The 21,608-nt window shown below is 41.0% G+C and overlaps 1 protein-coding gene across 1 annotated transcript; it reads right to left on the bottom strand.

Moving 5' to 3' along the window:
* Positions 1–7,700: 7,700 nt before the first annotated feature.
* Positions 7,701–20,046, bottom strand: cav1 (caveolin 1). Its single transcript, XM_073472552.1, has 3 exons — positions 19,920–20,046; positions 18,787–18,954; positions 7,701–9,862 (listed from the first exon to the last, which is right to left on the bottom strand). The coding sequence occupies exons 1-3, from the start codon at positions 19,953–19,955 to the stop codon at positions 9,521–9,523; spliced, it is 546 nt and encodes a 181-aa protein (XP_073328653.1). The 5' UTR covers positions 19,956–20,046; the 3' UTR covers positions 7,701–9,520.
* Positions 20,047–21,608: the final 1,562 nt, after the last annotated feature.

The raw sequence follows: 21,608 nt of genomic DNA, 5'->3' as shown, positions 1-21,608 counted from the left end.
TAACCATAAGCACAGTGTTGCCAAAATAAAATTAAAAATGTAACATAAACTAGTGTAAAGTTTCAACATATCTATGGTTTGCACAAAAGTGCTGTGCAGTGGCAACATTTATTGTTGCAATTGTCCACACTGGTCATTTTTTCATTGGAAAAGACGCCTTCACAGAGGTTGATTGCTGGCTGATCTCTGGGAAAAGCAGCAGAGAGCAACAAAACCTGAGACAGAATCAACAGAGGAAGATCTCACAGATTCCCTCTGTGAGATTTGTTGCATTACCTTGTGGCAAAAGTGAAGTATGCTTTCAAAGAGTGCACTGACTGACTTATGGAGAACCAGGTGTGCCTTGAGGGGGGGAGCGAACATCTGTAAGGGGCTGATGCGGCGGACGCTGAGCCTGCGGGGGTGGATCTCTGCCAGCCTTCCACTGGCTTGATGTCATTGCACGCTTCATCATATTCACTATTCACTGCTGTAACAGCTGAGAGAGAGTGAGGCCAAAAATGATTCAGACTGTCCATCTGAAAGTGTTGGATTTTCCCTGTGTGTGTGTGTGAAGTCTTGTTTTCATGACAAGTTTGATTACAAAGGAGCTTCTGTACATTTTTCAACGGCCAAAGCAAATTCAAGAGATAGGGGAAAAACTAGATCACAGCATAAAGCATTACAAATGTGGTGCAACTGTGTAAAAAACAAACATTCCTATCATCTGAGTTTGTATCTCATTTATGTTAAATGACTCCTGTGTCTTTTGTGGTATCTTTTGTTTTTATGTGTATTTAAATAGACGTTATATAACTGCTGTAAGGTTCATTTCCAAGGAGTTGTAAAGAAAATCATTTAAAGAAATGCAGTCGGAATTGCCTCGAGTATACTTGAAAAATCACATTTAACTAAAAACAAATCCAGATACAATATCAACACAATAAAAAGGATAAGAGGCAACTCACTGTGCAATATGTGAGATAAAACAAAGCTTATTCAGACATGATGCTCTGCAGGGAAAACAGTCAGAGAGCTTGTTGTGTGTTGTGTGTGAGGTCGGGGCAAACCAGGACAGCAGCGGCTTCCCTGAAGGTTTGTTTGTTGAAACCAAATAAAGAGGACATGCCGGAGAACACAGAGGGCAGTGTGTGGGATCTGACCCTAGAAACCAGCTTTGTGAAAGGCGTCAGAAATGTGTTTCAGCTGCAGATGTCTGTTATCAGATCAGGAAGGACAGAGCTCATCTGGATTTCAGATGAATGTGCAGTCAGTCAGCGCCCACTGATGGTTTGTGAGTCATCAGCAACAGGCAGCACAATGTAAAAAATTAACTTGTGGAAACAGGATAAACATTGAGTAATCTTTAAAGATGTGTAGGTATCAAACCCCAAAAATTGGAAAGCTGGCCTTAAAAAAGAAGAAGTTGTAGAAGTCACAGCCAAGAGGAGGCATTCACATGACCCAGATAATTATATACCAGGTGAAACAAATACAAATTAATGAAGCAATGAAACAACATACAAACATACAAAAAATAGACATGCACAAAACAAATATATAATATGATACCCCAAAAGGCTGTGAAAATAATGGGAAGCCTATACAGAAAAAAATATTTGACAGAAAACATGTCAGAATCTTCCTCTGTATTCTGTCCCCTCCCCCGACTAAAGGTTTGATGAGTTGCTTCCAGTCGTCAGTTATTTACTTGATTACCTAAAAACACTTGGCATGTTATCCATAAATAGTTTTATAAATGATTTTCCATATTGCCCACTAGAGGATGAAACAAACAAGGGGTTGCTCTGAACATCCAGTGCGTAACCCTAGCCCTAGCCCTTGGGCAGATGACTAAATTGCAGTGTTGGTTTTGTCTCGCCCACTTTCAAAATTGTCTTGCGTTGGAAATTAGCCTTCCAGCTGTTACCACCGTTCAATCATCTCTTCAGACTTTTTACTCGTCACCTCTAGCTGAGAAATAGATTGAAAACCCTCTTAGACAAACGGCAAATTAAAACAAGTTTAACCAACTGTGCAAATGGTGCTTTACATGATTAATTCTTTGGTTAGAAAAAACTGACTTTCTTGAAATGCCCTTATGGCAGTCTGCTGATTAAAAGAGAAGTGGAAGCCATGCAGAAAGGTGAAACATTTTCTAACAAATTATTGGAAAAAGGATTGTGTGAACTTTTCAAGAAAGCAGTAAATGGCAAACACAGAATGCACATTAGCAAAGTAAACATGAAAAGGCAAATGCATAAACTCTCAAAAGGCGGTAATCCTGCAGCATGACAGTTAGGTCAGGTCAGGGTCAGGCCTTAAAAGATTTTAGCTCACCAAAGCTTACAGAGCTGAAATGACGTAGCTGTGAAAGTATCCTCTCAAGCACCATCTTCAGGGAAGGTGAGTGTCCATACTTGATGTATTTTGACAGCAACAAATCACACGGGGGGACTGAGAACTCTCTCTAATCATTGATGCGTCTGCCGCAAGAGGAAACAGCTGCTGATTCTGCATCCTTCCAGGTGGTTAAAAGCCACAATGTTTACGCCGCTGATCTCTGACTTTCCACTGACGTACACCGCTGACACCGACTGAGTCAACATGGTGTCTACCTTATGTTTGTTTCATCTGTTTTCTAGCTGCTGTCTCATTGTTTTACCACAGGTTGCTGTGGTGCCGCACTTTGTTGAGGGGTTATCCGTCTAACATGTCATAAATCATCTGAGGTGGGAAGATAAAGCAGTCAACACCTTGTACGCTCATAAAAAATATCAGTGTTGATTTATTTGTGTTTGATATGCAAAGCCTCTCACCACTCACAGTGTTATGTGAAACAACACAGCAGAATTAAAGCAATTAAGATAATAACTTTGCACCATTTGTGGTTGGGTTGGTTGTATTGATACACAAATATTAAAACTTCTTGTCCTTTCCATGACTCAATGCGGAAAGACCTGTTGGCATCAAATATTAAAATACAAGCATGGAAAATAAGTTGATTATGGCAATTAAGATACAACACACAACATTATATGGTCAAAGGTATGACGTTGTCCCTGTGCACATATTATATCACATATTTGTTTGAAGGCATGGGATATAGGGTGACATAATTTATATGCATTCCCCTGCGTCTGCTCCTAAACTTCTTCATGCAGCCTGTCATTCTGCCCTTAGCTTCATTTGATGGGATTGTTTCAGAACACATCAGTGTTAACTATTTGAGAAAGTTGGTTGGCAGTGAGAAGAAAATGGCACAGCACTCCGTCTGCAAACCATCTTTTGGCAAGCTACCTGAGTATCCATCATGTCTTTTTAACTGTAAATCAAGTTCACGCTGCGTGAGCTCTTGAGAAAAATTGGCCCTCGAAAAATATCATATCAGTCCTGAGATTAGGAAACTGACTTTGACAAAAATTTGCACCACACAAGTGGCACAATCTGCAGGAACTTTTTAAATTAGACATGTCGATCCCCTTTAATCAATTTCCATTGATAGACTTTTTCTTTGACTCGATGCTGTCTTTCATGTCCTTGGTGTTTTTGTTGTGCAACCTGTTGATGTATCTTCATGTGCCTCTATTGGTTTATATTTACTGTAATACTGCCATATGTGTTAAAATATATTTATGATATGTTGTGGAATGGGATTGTTAAATATATATCTTCTCTACTTTTTTCTACCAGGTCAATCTTATGAGGAAATCCATGTGCTCTGATATATGTTTTTGTTAAAGAAACACCTGGTGACAATGAAGCACAGAGCAACTCTCAGGAATATGCAAAGTGCCTAGTTCGCTTCTTGTTATTATTATTAAGAAAAAGGTGTCAGTTGAATCCTATTGTGTTATATTGTATTTAATATGTACTGTAATTAAGGCATCACTGCAAAAGAGCTTGATCTCAATGCCCTTTACTCTTTTTAAATACATTTAATATGAGTACCCCTGAACACTATTACATCTTAGACAGTGTTCTTCCAACCTCCTGGCAACAGTGGGGAAAATGTCCTTTCCGGTTTCAGTATAGAAATGCAGCCATGCACAAAGGTCCATTAAAAAACAGCACTTTGGTGTGGTATAACTTGATTTGCTTGCACGTATAACCCAGATCTAATCTGCGAGCCAGTCCTTATCACCCAATATCAGCATTAGACCTCGGTAATGCTGATAGTGCATGACTGGATGGGAGCAAATCCCTACAGCAAGATTAAACATCTGGTGAAACCAGAAGATTGGAGGCTGGTCTAAAATTGTCCATGGTTTTAAGTGTAGCCTGTCTACATATTTTCGGCCATAATGTATCCATATGCATTTGTCAAGTTATGCCACTAGAGGGAACTGTTGCATTGTAAAAAACTGAGCCAAGTCCCTCAAAATGTAAGTGAAAAGACATCATAACAGATAAAAAACAAAACCCCTTCAAAAGATTTTATAGTCATATGACATTAGGTGTAAAACTTTTACTTCCATCCACAAAGATTCTTCTACTGTATTATCTCAATTCATAGTCACAGCATGCTGTAGCCTTTCCCAGCATAAGATTGGCAAAAAACAACAACAAAAAAAAACACTACCCAAGGCTCAGCACAGATATCCAGACACTGATATCCATATTTATTGGTAGTTTAGAGTCTTTAATCCACCTGACCTGTGGAGGCCTGTGAGCTGGCAGAAGACCCTGAAAACATGAAGAGAACAGGATCAAACTCAGGAATGTCTCTCTGGGAGGGAACAGTACAGACAACAGAACCACCGAGCCAAAAACATCTGCATTATTGTTCTAACGTGTGCTCGCTCACTACAAATCATGTATACTGTACTTTATATTTAAGTCAGATGGTTTCCTTTCATTCTAAGCATCTACTGTTTTGCTTTCAATTCTGTTTAGTATGAAAATAAATGAGCAGACTCTTGAAAATTGAGTTGTTCAGCTGCACCAATCAATATGGAAGACAATATAAGTACAAAAAAACAAAAAACACATTGTTTTGCAAATGTGCGTTATAGGATTCATGCAAAATTGGTAAAAACTTGCAAAAACCCCACTTTCACTTTTTCACCAAGCAGGTAGGTTTGCAGCAAAGCTCAGTACCAAATGATTTCTGTCGAACATAGAAACTCACCACCACCACACAGAGGAGCATTTAGGTAGCAGCTGGTGGTAACTTCTCACTCTGGTTGTATCAGGTCACTGCAATTAGCTCACAAGTGCCACTGTCCAGTCCTGTCGTCTGCATGGAGGTAACAGAGCCGTCTCTGTGTTCTGTCATCCTCATGTTATGTCTGCTTTGGTCCTACACTGGAAATTTCCCCTCTGCAGTGAGCAGGTTTCACTCTGCCAGGACCTTTTGCATCCTGCTCACAAGTTTTCTGTTGTGATTCAACTCAGATGTGTTACTGAAATGATGTTTGAGTGCAACAGCCTCATTTAGTTTACATGGTTCGGGTGTTCAGATGATACCAGAATCTGTGTTCTTTAGCTTTCAAACACATTTTCCTTCTGGATACTTTCTTTCCTTTCTCTCAGCGTCTTTCTGTGATTTAAATTCACCTTGGCTGAACTTGACTATATTTGGTTAGATAATGCTCAATTGGCTGCCTCTAGCCCCCGAAACATAAGGTTTCCTGATAGTTGCTGGCAATATTTGATAACACAGAGGGTTGTTTATTGCAGTTTTTGAAGTTTGAAGTTTTTATTTCCCAAATCTTCTTCTGCCCATCTGGATCAAAAATGATTCCTTCAGCTGCACAACAAAGATTTCAACCTATTTCTTAAGTTGTGACTCAAGAAAAATATAAAGGTTTTACTATGTTTGTACAAAGTGGAAAATTCTATTAATACACGTAATAACATGTCGATAAAAACCTTTCAATAATGTTGATTCCAACTGAGCATTTTGGGCAACTATTATGTGTTAGATTAAGAAATTGTTGCAGTTTAGGGAGCTGATTAAAAATAATGTTTAATTATGCACCTTTTTTTTTTCCCATACTGTCAAAAGACAAAAAATGTGCACACTTCACATCGTCCACATACACTTTAGTACCTTTTGTCTTGAGTTAATATGTTTCTGGGCTTCCAAACTTCTAAAAATAACACTTTGGAGAAGACTGTGCACAAGGCCAGCTCCGTAAAAGAATGACCTTCACAGTTTGCTGTGGGAGAAGTTGACTGACGTGCACAGAGGCCTTGACCTCAACCTCATTCAACACCTTTGGGATGAACTGGAATGTTCTCTGACTGTCTCTACGGGAGCAGATCTCTGCACTCTGGTTGCAAAATCTTGTGCAAAGACTGAATCAGAAAAGTGAACATCAGATACACCCTCATGTTTTTTTTTTTTTTAAATGTTGAACGGTCACACATGGTTGTGATGTTTAGCTGTCTACATACTTTTGGCCATTTAATGCAGCTCTGTGTCTCCACTGTTATGTTAGTACGTGTGGGGCACATACTAGGACAAGGCCACGGCCATACACTGAAATAAAAACCTGGAGGCAGCATTCTATTGTGTCCATTGTATCCTTGAAAATCACTATCGTAACATTAAAACAATGCAGTACTGTTCAGTCGACTTCATTCTCAACATGTTACTGTTGAACGCTACAGTACACAATGAGAGTCCAGGCTTGCCTCGGGCTCTATAATTATGTGCCTGCTTTTGGTGTAAATTAACTTGAATGCAGTCAAGAGACTCGACTCCAGTCTCACGAGCGTTGCCTAAAACTTTTATTTGTTTCTCGAGGTAACCATGGAAACGTTGTGCCAGGCTCTGGGGGGAAAAAAAAAGCCTGTGAGCAGCACTACAGGCATTCGACCTCACTGACACAGACTGTGATACAGATAATACGCAGGGTTTGGAGAGCACGGCTGCTGGAAATTATTTTTCAGCCTGCCCAGCTTCATTTTTGTGTATATTTTTCCACAAGTAGCTTCAACTGGCCAGTTCCTGCAGTACACATGAATGAAACCAGTCACCAAGTTTACTGTGAATCGTTACACAATTAGATTTGCTATGACTCAATATCACAAGCAAAAAAAAGAACAAAAAATCTACTGTTTATTTCTGACTTTCATTTAAGGGCACATGTTAGTGATCACGGTATCCATCCTGCAGCCCAGTCACCAGGATAAAATGTTAGCAGTTAAAATTTCTGCAAACCACAGATGCGTTCAAATTTGTAGGTTATGTACCATAATGACATTTCTACTAAATGTATCATATCACAGTCACAGTACATGTTTATTACCTGACTTTCATGGCTGGAGGTTGAGGGGACAGTGACCACGATTCAAGTCTACGTTTCAGCACTTGTAAGCAGGCACCACTGGATATTTTTAAGGCGACCTCGGGTTAATTTCCAGCCATGTTTGTGGCAACGATAACCAGATATTTTTTGACAGGAAGTTATATTTGTGGCGACAAAACCAGGTGTTTTTAACAAGACCTCAGGCATCTCCAGCTGCATTTGTTGCAATCACAACAGGTATTTAAACACAAACTATGACGTTTTCCTAACCCTAACCAAGTGCCTCAACCTAACCAGACCATAAGCACAGAAAAATTGAAAATTGAACCTAAAGAAACGTAAGTTGCAACGCAACATTTTAACTGATCTGTGTTTTTGCAGAAACATACGTTGCCAACATTTATTCTGGTGTTTGGGTTGCATCCTGGTCAAGATAGATAAATGAAACCAAACAAATTCACACTGGATTATATTAAACTTTAATGTGCACAGCGTGATATTATACAGTAAAAGCAAGGAAGGAAAAAATTCTTATAAAAAATATCACCTTTAGAGCTTAAAAACACTCAATTCAAAGAACAGGTGCTATGATATTACCATCCCTGTGAGAAGACAGCAGGTAGACCAAAGGTGACGGAGTCGAAACGAGCTCAATGTCTCAATAAAACATAACCCCTCCCACCCCACCCCATTTCAGAAACCCCACCCAACCAGCTCTCCCTTCACCCATCTCTGGGGTGGGAGGCATCAGTTTTGATGCTTTTCAGCATCGTGTCCACAGTCAAGAAGCCGGGCAGCAGAACAAACTAATTAGGAGGGATTAAAAAAAAAGAGACACAAATACAGGAGGGTGCAAAGTTTGATCAGATGACAAATACAAATCAATCTAAAATCACTCATTCCACCTCACATTGTCCAATTCCAATGCATTAACCTGTGTAAGTACCACAGTGCGTAAGAAAAAATCTCCATGCAAGCTCTGAACTGCACATCCTAAGTGCAGTGTGTGCAAAAGTAACTGTGAGTCTTCTACTACCTTTGCGAATATATGAGGGAGATCTTCATGTGCTGTTCACTAACAATACTTACCCAGAGATTAGTGCACTGGATTGAGGCCACAGCCTGTAAAGTCTCATTTTCTGCATAAACACCCATACAGTACATACAGGAAGTTAACCCCTCAAAGTTCTTCATATCCATAGTGTAGAAAAAAGAAGAAGCATTCACTGTGGAGCTACGGTGATGAGTATTTAAAAAGGCATTGAGCTTCACTGAAAAAAAGCTAAATTGGTCAGAAAACCCACGTGGGAGTAAAAAAAGAAAAGTTCTTGCAAAAATTAAAATGCTAACATTCTCTGTCACACACTCATGTCACTGTGAGGATAATGGTGATGAAGGTGGAGGTGAAGTAAGAAAGCTGATGCACAGAGCAACTGAGCTGAGATTATTTGTGCATCTTAATGCTGTGTGGCGGGCGTGGCGGTGGCGGACGGCGAGTTGCTGGCAAGGCGACGCAGGTGCATGCAGGAACGAGGGCAGGTTCAGTGTGTGAGACTGCTGGAAAGCCGGGTGAAGGGGTGGGGGGTGGGCGGCTTGTTTCGGTGGGCGGGAGGTCATGCGGGGCAGAAAGAGTTGTGCTGCTGTGCTTGTTTGGCCTGCACGGTTGTTTTGTTTTTGCTGAGTCAGATAGAATTTGGCAGCGCTCACTCTTTCTCTCTGCTTCGACCTTCCCAACCCCCCGACGTCCCACCGTCCTGCCCTGCATAACGGCTCCAAAAAATAAACACAAATAAGCACGAGAGAAGACAGTGATACACCCTGACATCCCCTCTTCACATGAATCAATCAAAGAGATAAGCTCTCCACAGAAGAATGGAAGGAATTTACATCATGTGGCAAAACTAACAGGAAACAGACATGGAGCTCGATTGCTTGCTTGACAGAATTAACAGTGAGGAATAAAAAAAAATCTAGAGAACACAAACAAAATGACAACATAAACCCCGGAGAATGACAATTTGATTTCCTGTGCCCACCCATTTGGTTACACCAACACTGGAGAGAAAAAACAGCTGGTGAAAAATGGCGGAGTCAGGTGCCATGTGACCACGCCCCTTCACTTCCAAACAACCTCCGCCCAGCTCTGGAAAAGTCTCACCTCTCGTTTTCCAGAGGTCTATTTTTTCTTCTTTCCTAATCTGACTTTTCCCTCCATCTGTGTGGCTCCAGCCCCCCCATCCTCCCTCCCCTCTTTCCGTTAATCCTCCTCCTCCTTGCGGGCGCTACACCTCCTTGGTCGTGGTGACCCGGATGCTGCTGAAGCACTTGCCCATGGCCTCGAACAGCGGGTCGCAGAAGGTGTGCACGCAGATGGAGTAGACGCGACTGACGCAGTGGATCTCGATCAGGTAGCTCTTGACGCACGGCACCACGGCCCAGATGTGTATGAAGGACAGAATGGCGAAGAAGATTCCCCAGATCAGCGCCAGGGGGATGCCGACTAGCGCCGTCAGCAGCCGGTAGCACCAGTACTTGGTGACGGTGAAGGTGGTGAAGCTGGCTTTCCACACGCCGTCGAAGCTGTAGGTCCCTGCAGGCTCAGCAATCACGTCCTCAAAGTCTACCTGAAGAGGGAAGAAGTGGAAGAGTCAGAAAATGTGGGCAATAAATCTCTCTAGAATTACACACTGTATACACTGTATATAATTCAATATGTCGAAACTGTTTAACTATACAAGACACAATAAATCTACACTAAACATATAATACAAGGAACATTTAGCCGTTATGGCATCAAAAATATTTGTGAATAGTTGTGAATTATCTGTCTGCACATTTTTAGCAGGACATCAACAACTTAATTCAGAGAGAAAATATTGAGAGAGATGAATTGAAGTGTAGTGGCCGGTGGCTTGATAGGAAATACGAAAACTTAAAGCAGCTACAGGACACTTTCATTTTTGTTGATTCTGGTGCCCCCTGTGGACAAAAGCGGTATCAGCACCACAGTCTTGTGTTGTAAAGATCTTTTGGAAGTGGAAAAAAGAGGCAACACATTCAATTCACATACTCTTTTTTTAAACACAGCTGTTTGCAAGACTCATGGCGATGAGGTAATGTATCTTTTTGTGTCTATGTAAGATAAATAACTGCAAAAAAAGATGGTGAAACAAGGTAAACAGCCCAATTGCAGGCATTAAGAAGAACTAGAATAGCTATATAGAAATATAGCCCATCCTCTCACTTATCATCTTCTTCTCACTGTTTCATAACTAGTTCAAAGTTCCTTGTCGTATTTTTAAGTATTAATAAAGCCATTATTTTCAACTTACAAACCCTTAATACAGGGTGCTTTATTAGAAATAGATACCCTTGCTTTGACTTAATAAATTCAGATTCAGAAATTGACCATTTATAACAAATCTTTATGCAATTCGATAATGTAGAAGAGTCTCTTCCGTTTGAGGGAGGTCTCCGAGAAGAAGTGAGAATTCTATGGGAGACTGAATTCAGTCTTAACAAACACACACACAAACATTAGCGCATATGGAGGCGGTTGGGGTAGGTGGAAGGAGCAGCAGCAGCAAACTGAGTGAAGCAAAATGGGAGTATTATAATGATGATGTCAGCTTATAATGGTAGTGCTGTACACCTGCATGATTGTATGTTTCTATCAGCTGATAGCTGATGAACAAGCCACTGATGGTCAAGCATGAGTAAAACAGCTGATCCTAATCAGTTAATCCAAGTCCGACTGCAGTCCTTTGCCTGAGCTCCATTTTCTGTTAATTTGATCAAAATGTAATTTTAGAATGTTTCAAGCAGTAAAAACTAAATCTCTTCCACTCCCATTGTGTTTGGATAGCAGCAGGAACCTCATTAATGCATATTTTAAAACGTTCTGATATCAAAATGATTAATGGCACTAAAGTTAAGTAAGTAAAATCTTGTGAAAGTGAAAACCAAACACCAGAAACCATCACACACCAAAAGTGACATGCACCGACACATTCGCATTAGACTCATCATTATGACTTGTCAAATACCTTCATTCACCGCCAACAGCATTTCACAAGTACCCTGATATGGTGCTAATGAAACCACCACACAAACTTTATAGTCCTTCAAATCTGAACTCGTTATTTCCACATAAATCAGCTGCTTCACTCCCTGCTGATACGTCAGTTTGCTAAGATGGAGGGTGGAAATCCTGACAAGATTTACATCTCCCCTCGCAGTGACTGGTACACAGTCTAACCACCAACAAACCTCCCAAACCGCCCAAAGTACAGATTGCTACACACACACACACACACACACACACACACACACACACACACACACACACACACACTATCTGGCTCCAGAGAATCTTGACAACACCCAACTCCAGATAGATAGACAGATAGATAGATAGATAGATAGATAGATAGATAGATAGATAGATAGATAGATAGATAGATAGATAAGATTTCAGATTCAGGAATTAAACACTTGGAAATTGATAAAACAGCTGTTCTTCAGAGGCTAAATTTGGACCTAAATGATCAAACTAAAGAGTCAAGTATTTAGCTGTTCTTAGTTTAAAGGATGTACGCAATAAAACACAGTCAGGACTTCATCTGCTTCGTGGTTTAAAGACACCATGTCACAGTTTGATATCTAAATAATTATCAGGCTAAATCTAGTTCCTGGAAGCTTTTGCATCTGCCAGCGTAAATACTGTGTGTGTGGTATGTCTTTATTAGGAAATTCTGTGGTGCAGGAAGTGACGTGGTTCACATTTCTGGTTTCAGTGGAATAAACAGAAGGAAAACTGCTCAGTTAGTGTGACCAGCGGTCACCATGATTGGAGAAAGATCAGAAAGAGTGCTACTGTGCGAAAGAGGAAGACATCTCTGTACCGCCCACAGTGTTTGATTGACAGGTGATCTGTGGTGCGCCTCCTCAAGAACATTGTGCTTCTTTTCACTGTAAACATGTCTCTCAGGCCTCTAAAGGAGATAATCCCTGCAAGTTGGCATCACCTGACCTGAGGAACGGAGGGAGAAGTGGCAGCTCGCACACTGTAAACACAATGCCGACTCTCCCTCTCTCTCTCATCCTCTCCACAGGCTTCTGAGTGCAGAGTCAATATTTATTTTACAGTTACTTGGAGGCTGTGTCTCGTCTAACAGAGCAGTTGGGCTACTGAGGTCTAATGGCTGCAATATCAATAAGTCAAGCGGATATTATCCAGTGTCGCACTGACGGTGAAATGGAAAAGAGTTTGAGACACTATCCATTGTTGAAGACGTGATGTCCACTGACACAAGCTGACTGCTGACTGACTTAGATACTGACTTGAAACTCCTTTGAAAGTTTGCTGTCCTCGAGCTGAGAAGCACCTGCATTTTGCTGGAGGATGTGATGAGAACCCTTCTTCTAATAGGAATCAAATTCTATTTTGTAATGCCATATCCCCATGTTTGAATAGAGATATGTATAACCATGTAAATGGAATAATCTTGTTGATGGAATACCTTTAGGTAAAATGCTTATTCGCTTTCTTGCACAAAGTCAGATGAGAAGGTTGATGCAACTTTGGGAATATGAAGCAGGATCCAGGAGCCAGTTAACTTGGCTTGCAGTAGCATAAAGACTTGAAACAAAGGTAGCCAGCAGCTCTGGGGCTAACTAATTAACATGCTACATATAATTTATCGAATCAGTACAAAAAACATATAAACCCTTGTGTAAAAACAGGGTTTTACAGTAGGGCCAGTCCTGCATCACCTCATAAAGCCACAACATAACCTTTTTACACTTTTTCTCTACTCACATATATATGTTATAATGTAAATCAGTTGCACTGATAATTCAATATTAACAACTCACAATAAATATGTAATATACTGCCATTGATAAAACACATTTTTCAACTCGAAATCTTTCAACTATAGTGAGTGCAGACTATAAAACACATCTTAGGGCTTGAGTTCACAGTGTTTTTATATGATGTAAGAATACATGTCATGTTTTTCCATCCTGGATGTGTTATTTTGGAGCAAAGCTCTACAAATATTCCAACAGAGCTCCTTAAACAGCAGCCTGAGAGTCCAATTCTTTTACGCCGTGCAGGCAGAACAAAGCCTCTCACATGGCACCAACTGGCAGAGCTCACTCCAGCCTTATAATATAAATCTGACTGCAGCCACAAAACCAGCGCGGCCTCCGTTTAATTTTTCCACAGCTACAAATTTTAAAGTGGACCCACTCTGCTTCAGTTTCCAGAACTTTGATTGAGACTAAATGAGGGCCTTCAGCAGAGAGGCACAAACATGACCACAGCAGGACGGTGGAGGGTTTTGACTTTATATAGTGAAGCTGTTTGCTGCTTTTTTCTTTCCACAGTTTAAGTTTTCTAAATACCGTTATTTATGCAACATCACATGGAATAATTATTATCATTATCATGAAGTTTGGCACTTTAGTATCTAGTCTATAAAGAAAAATCATCACCTTTAATTTCAACAGTGTCTGACATTTGTTAGAACAACATTTGATAACCCTTTAGCTAACGTTAGCATTCAACCACTTTCTAGCTCACATTACTGTTTGATTACCGCCAGTGTGACTCACTTCCAGGCTTGTGGCCTTGACATTTTAGAATGAATTTCCATCTTTTCTATTGTATCGTGTAACACTATCAAACAGTAATGTTAGCTAGAAAGTGGCTGAATGCTAACGTTAGTTGTTAAACAGAAGCTAATGGGTTACTAAAAATGTTGTTTTGTCTTTAAATATGGCCCAATGTCCCTCGAGATTTTCACTATCCATCGTCTTTACAGTTGCAGGTCAATCAGGAAGCAGTAAAATGCTAACAATTTGTCAGATCCCCAACATTTATAGGACTTGCAACCAGAGCTTCTCATCCTGAGTGTGATGGCTGCTGTGTGAATATGTTACTACTTCAAGTTGAATCCTAATTGGAATAAAGAAACTCAATTATAACCAAATAGAAACATCCGCAGTATGAAAAGCATTTAAAACATAAGAACTTTGCTGTAGTTGGGCGAAAGCCTGGACCGCTGTGGTCCAATAAGAGGTTTGATATGAAACAACGAGTCTCGGGGTCAGCATGTGACCAGTTGGCAAGGCGACTGTATTATTGAGTAAATAAGGCGAAGGGCTATTTCCAGAGCTCTATCTCCAGGCTGTCAACTATGCTTGAATAGACAAAGTGGGTCTCTGGAGGAAAAGGTCAGAGCATACCACATTAATGGACCCTTTTGTTGGTTTGAGGGCTTTGGTAGTCAGGGGAAATGTTTGGTTTAGTTCAGGGGAGAGATTAGGATGATTGACAGCGGAGACATACTGTGAATGACCAATATGCAGGGTCTGTAAGCACATGTTACTCACTTAAAAAGACTTTAAGTGTACTTTTGATTCAGAATCCTCTTTTAAAACAATGAAGTGGCTACAAGTTTCTATCATTTCTCACATTAAAGCTCTAAATGCCAATTCACAAATTAATTGAGCACGCTTTTTGACCTAAGATGCTTTTTGCAGATTCTAATGTTTTTCACTGATTTCGTAAAGCCACTTCAGACTCGCCCTCTATAATTTTCACTTTTAGGAAGAACTACTTGCCAAATGTTTAATCAGTTTTAATGAATCAGTGAAAAAAGATTTGTTGGATGTTGTTTATGTGATGCAACCCCTCTTTTGCATGTATTTTTGTGACTTGGCCATTGGTTTTGGTACATTTGCATGACATTTGGATGAAAACAAATCACACTGCACTGAGTCTGAAATGGTTTCATAGACCTTTGACTTCATATGCAGAAATTTTAGGGGCAACAAGGTTAGTGATTACATGTTAAAGTGTGTTTACAGGTCTCAAAAAGTATATCCCTATTTCCCTATATGTAAAAGAAGTAGTACAAAGCCTTTTGTGGCTCCAGAGGAAGCTCCAAAATGACCTCCTGATGTCACTCAGAGACTACGTTGCATTGTGGGTAATGTCGGTTTTGAAAAGGAAGAAGAATGCATGGAATTAAAAGGAGGTAAATCTGGTTCTGCTGTATTGATTTTGTTGATTTGTTTATAAATTGTCAATTTTGAGTCCAACAGGGTTTAAGGAGTGGAGCCTACAGTACCCACAATGCAACTTAGACATTACTGGAGGCAGTTTATCAGATTACATGCAGCTTCCTTTCACATATGAGGTACAACTCTTCAAGACCTGTAAACCCACTTGAATGTGTAACTTTGTCGGAGTTACCATTTAAAACAAAAGATGTGTCTGACACTTTTATTTACTTCTTCCACTCAATAGAACACAACACATTTACTGTTATAACCTGCGTTTAGTCCGTGTCATGAGTTATCTCTTGTTGTGAATTGGCGCCATACAAATAAAGATTGATTCATTGATTGATTGATAAAAGCACAGAAGCCAGTGGTATGATTTCATTTTTTTTCTCGAAATGACAAAACGTATCTGATTGGATCAACATCCCAGAGTGATGTAGTCAAGCATGATCAAGAGTCAACCAATCATAGGCTTTGCAGTCCCAGAGGGAATGTCTCATTCCTTCAATTTGACCTTCGGTCTGCTGTCCGAGTTCAAACTTCTCACAACTCCTTCTCAAAAATTGTCTCCAGTGGGGGCATTTTTACTCCACTGACCCCTCCTCGCTGCTATATAAAGACTCACTTAATCTCCAGAGGCAAAATCTCTCTTTGCAGGGAAAACTCCACATGCATGTTAGTAAAGGAACTTGTTTGATGTGGGCAGGTGATTGAGGCCAGCTGCAGCCGCTACAGGAGAACAGCTTGTATTCCTTTGATTAAAAGAATGCATTGCGTGTGTGTTTGTGTGCGTGTACACTACATACAGAATGTCTGCATGCACAGTACACGCATTTACGTGTGAGTACTGCATGCGGGGGGGTGTGTGGTCACGGTGGATTGCAGAATGAGGCTCGCTGGAAGGGATTCCCTGCTTGTGCTTTTCATTGGGGCACACCAAACACGCTTCCAGTTGGCAGATCTGTTTCATTGACCTCAAAGCACCTCCGAGCTGCTGTATACAGCACACTGTAAAAACTACAGGCTCATCAGAGTTTATTCTGACATCCAGAGGGAGGCAGTGAGTGCCTCTGGGTTCCTCACGAGAGGACATAAACTAAAAGTATTTCTCCGCATGTGTCGGAGGTTTTCTCGAAAATACTCATAAAGTCTGCACAAAGGCATTTCGTCTGCTTTTCCAAACAGTTAAGAGCAGTGGTGGAGGAAATATTCAGAGCCTTTACTAAGTAAGTAAAATTAACCATCGGACAGTGTAAGAAAGTAAAAGTCCAGCATAGTGAAGCGAGTAGGTTGACCTGGGTTATCATTTACGATGCATTATCATCATCGCATTGGAATTTTCTTGCATTAAAACTATTAAACGCAGTGTTCGGTGGGTTAACTTTGACTATAAGTTGTGTACTTGTTTTGAAACTCTATAACCTGAAACCTGGAGCAGATGCATAAAGTAGCATAACTGTAGAATACTTGAATTAAGCAAAAGTACCTCAGAATTGCTCTTGAGTGCAGTGTTTGAGTTAATGTACTTAAGTCTCAGACTGTCAGCAGCTCCTAGCAGCGGTTTTAATTTCAACAGTGTGCACGCATGTGATTTTAGATCATTTCACCAGCGTCTGCTGAGTTGATTGGAGAGGGGCGGGACAATCATAAAGCTGCGTTCTATTCTGAGACTGGAAGGAGACTCTGAGTCACTGTCACAACGGAGGAGAACTGGGAGGGAGAGAAAGCAGAGCGGTGGAAGAATTCGAGACAGAAGGCAGAAAACAGGAAAAGTAGAGATTGAAATCCATTTTCTCATAGAACAACAAACAGATTTTACAAGTTGGATGAAAATGTCTTTGCTTCTATTCAAAACTATTTGGTGAAACTGTTAATGTTGCAGAACTGGAGGAAGGATATACTGTATGTGCTGGTCATCGTAGAGGCTACGTGGAGCACTTTTCCTTCTTTTTTTTCATACTCCAGTTTACAAAGTGAACCATCTTTCATTTACTAAACAGCAAATGTTAATTTATCACATGTGAATCATATTACACAAATGTATCACATGTGAAGCAGCATGTCACATGGCAAAAATTAACATCCTGGTACATGTGGTTTCAGACATTTCCCAAATGATGAAGTCACAAATTATAAGAGCATATGAGCTGCAAATACTTAATGTCACCTTTGGAAAACAGCATTTCACATGATGAAAACTGACATTTCACAAGTAAAAGATTCATTCTAAGGATTTCTCACTTTTAAAGTCATCAGTATCTAATAGTTTTATTTCATATATGTACAAATCACTATTTTTAAGGTATGTATTTACTCTGTTTCTGCATTTACTTTGGCAACAGGCCAATAAAGCTTCACTGAATTTATTCACAGAATCACCCAACAGTAAAAGGGCTTCTACTGCTACTGATTATCTTTCCAATCAACAGAATCAATGATCTCAGACTGTCAGTTATCAGTTGGAACCTGACAGCAGCCAATTAAAAGCAACACATGGGGAATTGCTCCACTGACTCAACTGCAGGCATGTAGGGAGGCAGAGGAGGGATGGAGGGAGGAGAGGACTAGAATGGGAGGAAAGAAGGGGAGGGGAGATGGGGAGTGGTGAGGGATATCCCCTCCGTCTAACCAGCTATTGGGTGTTTCCCTGTTTTAACAAGGCAGAGTTCAGGCATTTCAAAGAGCTGACCCCTCCTGTCCCACGCAGAGAGCCGTATGACCCCACTCTTATGAAAAAAACTGCCCCAGCTGGAGAGGAGGGAGGCCGGGCTCAGACAGCTGCTGCTCCCCGCTACCATGCAGACGCGTCAGGTGGCTCCCAGCGCGCCACTCCTCTGCTGCTGCAGCCTCTCTCCCTCTGCTAACTCCTTGAAACAAAATAAACGCTCCCTATTTGAGCAGTCAGGCTGCTCTCTTATGGAAAGAATTCTGCTTTCCCTACAGCAAGGCGTGCGCAACAAGGACTGTGGGAAATGTGTGTTCCAACAACAGGAAATTCGTAATGTTTCCTCTGTTGAAGCGAGGATGTTCAGGTTTTCAAGTCCGCTGCTTGTGCGGACGCGTAGATATTTACACGTGTGGATAGCTTGCCATTGTATCGCCTCAATGAACTTCAATACCTCTGCAAAGCTTCTTCCTAATAGGGGAAAGTCTCTGAGGGGGAACACTGCTGGAAACAGCACTGGAATACCAGTGCGCAAAAGAACTTGCCGTGCGCCTCTGATGCGCACATCCGCACATAACACCACTTTGACAGCTCCTACAGCTCGGCACAGGTTCCACAGCTTATTTAAGTTTACAGTGACTGTCAGGCGGCTCCACGGAGCAGAAGTAAAATACAAACTCTGCAGCAGGTATTCTGGTGAAGTTGCGGTTTCATTGGCCATATAAAATAGAGAGAAAGCTCACAACAGCTGCAAGTTTAACCTCAAATATAAAGCTCAAAAGTTTAAGCTCTCCAGGTTTGACTCACCTTGACAACGTCGTCGTTAACGCGCTTTGGGTCCCGGTTGACCAGGTCGATCTCCTTGGTGTGGACATCCTCCATCGTCTTTTCGTTCAGACTGTCGTTGTCCATGTCTTTGTTGTTAGGTTTGTATATGTTCCCTTGTTTTCTGATGAACGGCGAATGCAGAAACTCCTGTCAGGATCCGGAGGAGGCAGAGAAAGAAGAGAGTCAAGAGGAGGAGGGATAGTGCGCAGCGCGCTGAGAGGGAGAGAGACTGGAGCTGCGAGTTACCAGCCTGCCCCACAAACAGGGATGGGTTTAAATGAATAGAAAGTGAAGCACCACACCCCTCGATCCAGCCGCAAGGGGTCCTCACCACCCGGACAGAAACCTAATACCCTGACTTGACATGTAGTTGATTCAACATGTACCTGCGAGCATGGCAACAATTTTAAGAAATGCGTAAAAGCGCATATTCCGACTTATTAAACATTCTCTCTTGGGCTTTTTCTAAACACATTTAAGATATTTTTGAACAAAGAGGGATTATAAAATATATTTGTAGTCTTACTTGTGCACATATGGACACATGAAAGTATGTAAAACACGTTGGTTTCCGCGCCCATTGCTTTAAAAACAGCGTGCGTAAAAACCCTTTCAGCCCCCACAGTCCTCTGACCTTCGCGAACCTTTCAAGCACATTCTAATTTATTCTCACAATCATATGAGTTCCATAAATAGTGCTAAGGTATGTTCACGATTTATGACTGAAACAGTCTGTTACTAAAAGGTTGAAGGTTTTCTCTCCTTTGCGCATTTACGCACAAACATATAAACGTTTGACGCGTAAAAACAATAATCGGTGGTTATGTTTATAAAGGTTTTAGCAGGTAAAAATCTCACACCCACATGCTAATGTATACTCAGTGGTCCTTCACATTCCCTGAGCGTGTGTGGGAGAAGCGTTCATGACTAGGTGCCAGAGAGAATGATAACGCTTGAGACACAGCGTTCTGGAGTTGGAAAAACATCCAAATTTCCTTCATGAATGAAAATCATGAGCGAGAATAATCAGCTCCCCGATGAAGAAAACTCCGTGTCAGCTAAAAACGGTCAACTACAAATAGCGCCAGCAGTACATGAGAGCCATACTGTACCTCTTCTGTTTCGCCGTCCTTCGGTCCTCCTGTCATGCTGTCCTAAAGTTTGAACAGATAAGCGCGGTGAATCAGACAAGAAGACAATATAGGAAGCCGAGTGGGAGGCGTGGAGGCAAACTGAGAGGACTGGGGCTCTTCTCAGGGACCTGTATAGTGATCTAATTCCTGCCCAGTTCGTGAACGTGACTAGAATTTAATGCCAGAGCTGTGAGGGAAACCTCCGGTGTTTCCTCCTCGGGTCCGCAGAGCGCGTCTTAGTTGCCCGGGAGTCACCTGTGTGCAGAGACAGGGGAGTCACCGTGTAACCTGCCCGGCAGGAGGAGAGACTGACGCGATCCTAGACTAAAAGAGGTGTTTTAACTGGCGTGGAATAACTTTATTTGGGGATCAAGGCAGAGTCCTGGAGAGTATAATAACCTTTTTGTTCAGTGAAATGTGGGCGTTAATTGGGAATGGCAAGGTGTGGATATATGCCATACCTTAGCCTCAGGGAGACCAACTCAGAGCAAGAAGAGAGGAGTAACAGAAGAGAGAGACTCGAAATAAAAATGATATAAACACAAAAATTAGAGGTTATTTCAGAACTCATCAGAATTAATTCAGCTGTTTCAGAATAGAACCCTGCGTGTCAACACTTTCTTCATCTACCCTCAGAAAACAAGTTAATTCATATATTTTCAGCTTTGTTGAGCCCAAATCTGGCGAATTGAAGCTCTAGCTGTTGTTCTCAGCTTTACAAGGTTTAAAGCCATGCTGGTCACTCTGGTTTGTTTACATTCTTGCAACAACTCACCTGGGAGAGACACCAGCTGACACACTCAGCTGTTTCCAGCCAATGGACATGATAGGAACAATGTATGGGTGTGTGTGTGTGTGTGTGTGTGATGGGAGAGGCACTGAAATAAACCTGTTGGCACTCAATAATTGGTTGTTTTCACATCTTTTGGGGTTTGAACGTGCTTTTTATTGCTGTTTCAGAATAACTTGCACACAGACGTGTACTTTGTCGAGCAGTTTAGTTGTGAGCAATTCTGGGTTGGTATCTAAAAGATTTATTTACCACTCTCTAATAAGGTAAGTGTCAATCAGTATCAATAAGTGTTGATATTGGGTATATAAATTGTAACTAATGATCTTAATGATGTTTAATAAATACTTCACTAATGCTTAAAAGATCACTTATAAGAACTGGACTACAGTTTTAAAGTCCCGAGTTTGGCATTATATCTGTTGCCATGTTGGTTTTTGGAACCAGAAAAGGCCATATTTAATGGAGAGAGTGGAACTGGAGTGCATAAATATGCCTTTACTCTGATTGACAACTGCATTAGTAGTGACTTGTCAATCACAGGGTAGCCACACTCTAAAGCGTACTCTACCATATCATCCATTTTACTCTAAATGGGACCATAATTTAAAAAACTGAACATCATGCTGTATTGAAGAAGACTTGAAACTAGCGATTCAGACCATAACCCATTAGGGAACCATTTACTGAAGTCATAAATCAAATGAGTAGTCGGGCTGTTTTCTCATATGCTTGCATACAATCTGACCTTTTGCAACCAGTGGAGTTGACCGCTGGAGTTGGATGTTGTTCTCTCACTAAAGATGCCATGTTTCCTTCTGGCATTGGGAACAACAATTTTGTGGCAAAATAGTAACTACTCATGAATTTCTCAATTT

This window comes from Pagrus major, chromosome 8, assembly GCF_040436345.1.
Source record: "Pagrus major chromosome 8, Pma_NU_1.0".
Taxonomy (NCBI): Eukaryota; Metazoa; Chordata; class Actinopteri; order Spariformes; family Sparidae; genus Pagrus; species Pagrus major.
Note: the sequence above shows the minus strand (reverse complement) of the source record. Positions and strands in the feature narration are given on the sequence as shown.

Coding starts and splice junctions, on each gene's coding strand:
- cav1 (XM_073472552.1), bottom strand. CDS start 19,955: ATGACAGGAGGACCGAAGGACGGCGAAACAGAAGAG. Junction 18,955..19,919: donor AGGACGGCGAAACAGAAGAG/GTACAGTATGGC, acceptor GGATCCTGACAG/GAGTTTCTGCATTCGCCGTT. Junction 9,863..18,786: donor TTAACGACGACGTTGTCAAG/GTGAGTCAAACC, acceptor TTCCCTCTTCAG/GTAGACTTTGAGGACGTGAT.